The sequence below is a fragment of the Elephantulus edwardii genome, unplaced genomic scaffold (assembly GCF_000299155.1).
Source record: "Elephantulus edwardii isolate Elephantulus edwardi_28Jun2011 unplaced genomic scaffold, EleEdw1.0 scaffold00273, whole genome shotgun sequence".
Classification (NCBI taxonomy): Eukaryota; Metazoa; Chordata; class Mammalia; order Macroscelidea; family Macroscelididae; genus Elephantulus; species Elephantulus edwardii.
In genome coordinates this window covers 3,230,201-3,236,027 of record NW_006400023.1, presented here as the reverse complement: position 1 = coordinate 3,236,027, position 5,827 = coordinate 3,230,201, and the positions used below count along the sequence as shown (strand labels likewise).

At 37.8% G+C, this 5,827-nt stretch overlaps 1 protein-coding gene across 2 annotated transcripts in view; it reads right to left on the bottom strand.

Annotated features, from left to right (window-relative positions):
- Positions 1-2,006, bottom strand: part of CTSS (cathepsin S) — a 38,063-nt gene extending 36,057 nt beyond the window's left edge. The window contains exons 1-2 of one of the 2 annotated variants that reach the window (XM_006900125.1): positions 1,955-2,006; positions 907-1,033 (exon numbers count right to left, since the gene is read on the bottom strand). In XM_006900125.1, coding sequence (XP_006900187.1) covers positions 907-1,033; positions 1,955-1,956 — 129 coding nt within the window. In that variant the 5' untranslated portion in view covers positions 1,957-2,006. Of the gene's footprint in view, positions 1-906; positions 1,034-1,954 lie in introns of those variants that run through there. The other variant, XM_006900126.1, reaches the window with a different exon arrangement.
- Positions 2,007-5,827: the final 3,821 nt, after the last annotated feature.

Below are 5,827 nucleotides of genomic sequence, written 5' to 3'. Positions count from 1 at the left end.
GCGATTGGCACAGGACAGAGCAGAGTTTAGGGCTGTTGTACATAGGGTCACTATGAGTCGCAAGCGACTCGACGGCACATAACAACAACAACAACTTTTTGTTCATCCATTCATCTGTTGTTACTAAGCATACTTTGAAGTAAAGTACAAGGTGGAAATAAAGAGTGAAGAAACAATGTCTGTCATCAAATCTAGGTGCTAGGGACTGTGATACGGCCTTCATGTTCCTCAAGCATGATCATTGTCCCCCTTCTTCAGAATCTTACACTTATTTTCCTTTGACCTGGGGTGTTTGACCCTAGTGATCCGCTTGCTTTTTTCTTAGCTCCCACTAATTCTCTGCTCATTGTCACCTTATTTGTATAGCTTTCTCTGACCTTCATATCATATGTACTCAATAACTACTCCCAACCTGTCACTGCCATCACCCAGGTCCATTCCTATCTCAAATGCCTTGCTCTACTTCCCTCTTCTGCACTTAATACCACCCAGCATACTGTGTAGAAGCTCTTGTGGCACAGTCTGCAGCATGATGTGTTGCTAATCAAAATGCCTGTCTCTGGCAGTTCAAATCCACCAGTGGTTCTGTCAGGGAAAGACGGGCAGTCTCCTCCCTTTAATATTTATAGCCTGGAAAACTGAGCAGAGGGTTGTTATGAATTATCATCTCAACAACTGAACATAGTATGTATCTACTAGTTATTACTTCCTGTTTCTTTCACTACTATGTAAGCTCCTTAAGAAGAGGAACTTTGATTTGTTTCCTGCCAAGTCTCTAGTACTTACAGCATCTGCCAAGAAATGAATGCATAAATTTGATTAAAACACTCTTAGTAAGAACATAACTTAGACAAGGAGAAAGCACATGGTTTGGAAGTTCATCAATTGAGTGGCAATCTCTTTTACCTTGTCCTTGTACTGTTTGCCGTAGGTTTTCTTCCAGAGGTCCCAGTGGTTGTCCAGGACAGGATCCTTATGTACCTGTGCTATCGCAGAGGAGCATGCCAGGAGCACCAGAACCAACCATTTCATCCTGTTGAAGGAAAGATAACAGCAAGGGTAGCTCCTGGGTATAGATATAATGACTGATTGGGGGTATTTATTTTTCCACAACAAAACTTCACCAAAGGACAGAATAATATTAATTATAATTATTCAAACACAATTCTGGAATATATAGCCACAACGTCATTTTTATGTAAGAATTACTGCAATCAGTACTTGTCAGCACTTTGGATGGTTATTTTCGGAAATTTCATAATAGCTAGTTAAACCAAATTTATATCTGGAAAGGAAGAAGCTGGGATTTCCAGGATTTGCCAACACATCTGATTAACAGAAATCTTCTTTCTTCCTTTCCAAAAATAAAATAAGACACATATCTGAAAAATCTTGTTTACTTGCTGAATTTTTTTAATATGTGAGTTTCTTATAACTGGTTTCTTTAAACATCCATGACCTTTTAAAACCTAACCCCCCGTACTGTTTATAAGTCAATTTTATAAACATTTCTTTAAAATTTTTTTTGCTTTTTAAATATTTTTTCTCAGCAGTCAAAATATTTCTTTCAAAGTGAAAGCAAATAACTACTTTATAAAACATCACTTCTATATTTAATTCAAAAGGACTTTCCATAGAAGTTCAGGGACTAGCTCCCTTAGACTAGATTTTACTTCCCTTTACCTTTTCTAAAAATTCAAAACATTTAACCCTCTAAATCCTCAGATTATAATCCAAGGAAAATCATCCCTCAACCTAAACCTTAGACATTTACGCAGGCATGAACTTTTCAAAAATATATTCTTTTTAGTAAAAGAAGAGAAACAGCAAATTGGGCAACATGATTTCTTAAGTTTTCTTCCTGAAGCAAAAAGTTGTAAACAGATCAAGTTAAAAACATAAAGAAGAAGGTGTTTAAAGGACAAAAAGAAGAAAAGGCACAGGCAGTACGTACATGCTTGAAACAGCAGCTGCTCCCCTGATAAGAGTCCTTCAGCTGGTGGGCTCTCAAAGGCAACTTGAGTTAATTTCACTTAAATAGAAACTGAAACTCGTCACATGAGCTATCTACAATGAGGAAGTCAACTTTCATTTCAATTTCTTCCAGCTAACCCTAACCCTAACTCTATGGTTTTATGGACAACGAGATAAAGTAAACCTTCAAGAAATGCTCCCAGGGGAGACAATTTGTAGAACAAACTCCACAAAGAGCAGAATAATTTTACTCTTCAGTCCTTTATCACATTGATAATCTATTGTTAATTTAAAAAAACATCAGTTTTCAGTTGGAGGAAAATTGAGTTATGAAGAGATTTAAGATGAAACTCTTGAAATTTCAGCTGTCTCTCCAAGGTTCCTTAGGAAAACCTATCTTAAATTCTTTTAACTAGTTTACCTGTAATCTGTTTTTATCTTCTCACTTAGCCACTCCTTCACTCATTGATTGAAAATATTTTTGTCATTGTTTATATACCATCAAGTTACTTGCAACTTATAGGGACCCTATGTACAATAGCTCTAAATTCTGCTCCATCCTGTGCCAGTCTCACTATCTTTGACACACTTACCCCCATTACCTCAGTTACTATGTTAATCCGTCTCATCCAGGGTCTTCCTCTTCTGCCCTGTCCCTCCACCCTTCCAAGCATGATGTCCTTCTCCAGGGACTGGTCTCCTCCTGTCCTCATGCCCAAAGTATGTGGGACAGAGCTTCAAAATCTATTGATAGGAATATATGATAGTATATTCACAAAAAAATTACACATCTCTCTATACCTAACTGGTCTAGAATCCCCTTTCTCCTCAATGTTTGCTATAATCCGTATAGTCAAATGCCTTTGCATAGTCAATAAAACACAAATAGTCATTCTTATGGCATTCACTGCATTTAGCCAAAATCCATCTGACATTAGCAACGATATCTTTGGTGCCACAGCCTCTTCTAAACCCAGCTTGTATTTCTGGCAGTTCTCTGTCAATGTATTGTCTTAGACATTTTTGGGTCATCTTCAGAAATATTTTGCTTGTATGCATTGTTTTTTTAAAAATTTTTTTTTGCTTGTATGCATTGTTAATGTTATTGCTTGATAATTTCCACATTCTGTTGTATCACCTTTCTTGGGAATGGCAACAAATATGGATTTCTTCCAGTCAGTTGGCCAGGTTATTGTCATTGTTAAGTGCTGTAGAGTTGCTTGCAATTCATAGCAGCCCTATGTACAACAGCTCTGAACATATAATGACTCTATAATGTGCCAACCTCACCATCTCTGACACACTCCATTACCCAGTTACTGAGACAGTCCATCTCCTCAAGAGTCTTCCTCTCCTGTGCTCTCCCTCTGTCCTCCCAAGCATGATGTCCTTTTCCAGTGACTGGTCCCTCCTTGCAACATGTCCAAAGTATGCCCTATGGAGCTTCAGGATCCTTGCCTCCAAGGAGCAGACTGTTTTCACCCTCTCCAGGATGAACCACATAGCTGTCTTCCAAATTTCCTGGTACAGACTTGCAAATACATCCAGAGCTACATCTTTTATTTAGAACATATCCGTTGGTAACCCATTGATTCCTAAGGCCTTATTTTTTGCCAGGGCCTTCAATGCAGTTTGGATCTCCTCCCTCATCGCCATTGGCTCTTGATCATATGCTACTGCCTCAAATATTTCTGTGTCAACCAAATCAAAGCTTGGATTAGTTTTTACGTTCTCAGCTTGAGAAGCTAAAAGCAAGTTCTTCCCTTTTATTCTTCATCTCCAGCTCATTGCACATTCCATTACAATACTTTACTCTGCCTTACTTTTGAAATATTCTGTTCATCTCTTTTACTTCAGCATTTCTTCCCTTTTCTTTGGCTTCTTAATACTCTAGTGCAATATTCGAAGTCTCTTCTGATATTCATGTTAGTCTTTTATTTTTCTTCTTTCTTTATAATGACCTTTTGCTTTCTTCAGAGATGATGTCTTTGATCTCATCCCACAAATTATTTGATCATTAGTCAGTGACCAATACCTCAAGCTTATTCTATTTTTTAAAATTCATTTTAATGAAAGTTTACAGAGACTTAGGGTTTCCAATCATTCATTGTTGCACTTTTCTCCCCCCCCCCCCCGACTCACTCTTCTCCTTGAAAAACTAAAGAAAAACTCTTTCATTGTTATGCAATCCCTCCTCCCAAATCCACTCCACTGTGCAGCTTTTACTCTGGACATCTGTAATGATAAGAATACCCATTCATATATCCCTTTTAAACAGTTCTCTCCCTCATCTGTTTCAATGGAATATACATCAATCTTCCCCTCCTTTTCTGTCTTCCCTCAACCCTGATGTCAGTCCCGTTTTACAACAGTGGCCCTATGCAATATTTGTCCTTTTGTGACTGAGATATTTCACTCAGCATAATGCCTTCTAGGGTCATCCATTTTGCATAATATTTCATGAGTTCCTTGTTTTTCAGTGATGCATAATATTCTATAGTGTGAATATACCAGAGCTTCTCCATCCATTCGTTTATGGGTCAAGCCTATTCTTGAGCTGCTTTTTAAACTCATGAGGGAGAGACTCAAGGTCATATTTTGATGCTTATGGACTTGTTTTCATTTTCTTTAACTTCACTTTGAACTTGCATAATGTTGACTGATAGTATTTTTCACAGTCAGTACCTGGCTTGGTTCTGACTGCTGACACTGATTCTCCAACAATTCTTTCCACAGATACAGTCAGTCTGGTAGCTGTGTGGCCCATCACCCAGGGTCTAGTTGTAAAGTGAACTTTTGTACTTTTTAAAAAGGTTATTTGTGATGAATAAATAAATCACTGAATGTACAAAATGTACACTTATTCTGTCTCCAGCCTCATTTCTGTTACAAGGTCCCTAATTTCTGACTGCTGTTTCTTCTACTTTGTTTCCATATTTTGCATTCTAGGCACTAATTATTATTAATAATGTATTTTGACTGTGTATTAGATCCATTTCAGAGACTGCAAAAGTTGGTAGGATTCTTCAACTTCCTCATCTTTGGCTTTAGATGAGGATGGGCTAGATTACCAGCTAATGGAGGATAGATACACTGTTCAACCAGTTCCTGCGCCGACATCTACTACTGATGAAGAATATTTGAATAACAGTTGTATTAGCATGTCTTCCTTGTATGTATATAGATAATATCCTGTCACTTACAGTGCTGTACTTAAAGATAGAGCTTGCAACAGCCCTTTTAACTATGAATGCAATACTGTTCCTCTTGAATTTTTCATTCAAACAGAACAAGGAAACACTGTCTGGTTTAAAATTAAGAAAGTCATGCATCAAGTCTGTATCCTGTCACCATTCCTGTTCAATCATATGCTGAACAAACCACTGTGGAAGCTGGCCTTTATGAAGAAGAATGTGGCATCAGCAGCAGAGGAAGATTCATCAACAACCTTTGCTGAAAGTGAGGATGATTTGAAACACTTGTTGCAGAAGATCAAAGACTACAGCCTGCAAAAGAGATTACAACTCAACATCAGGAAAACAGATCCTCACCACTGGGCCAATAGCCAACATCATGATAGATGGAGAAAACATTCAAATTATCAATTATTGCATCTTGCTTGGATCCACAATCAACACCCTTACACAAATCCAATAATGACTTCCTCAGGAGAGTTGAATTTGGAGAGACCAACACTGGGGCAATAGGTCAGTTGGGAAGATGCTTTCCCTGGGTTGTGAGCAGAGGAAACTCAAGAAGAAAACTTCTGTTGTAAGGTCCCCATTGACTTCAGATTGTCTTCCTCTCTGTGCACATCTGATATTATATTTGATTGTTTTTTTCTTTTTTTTTT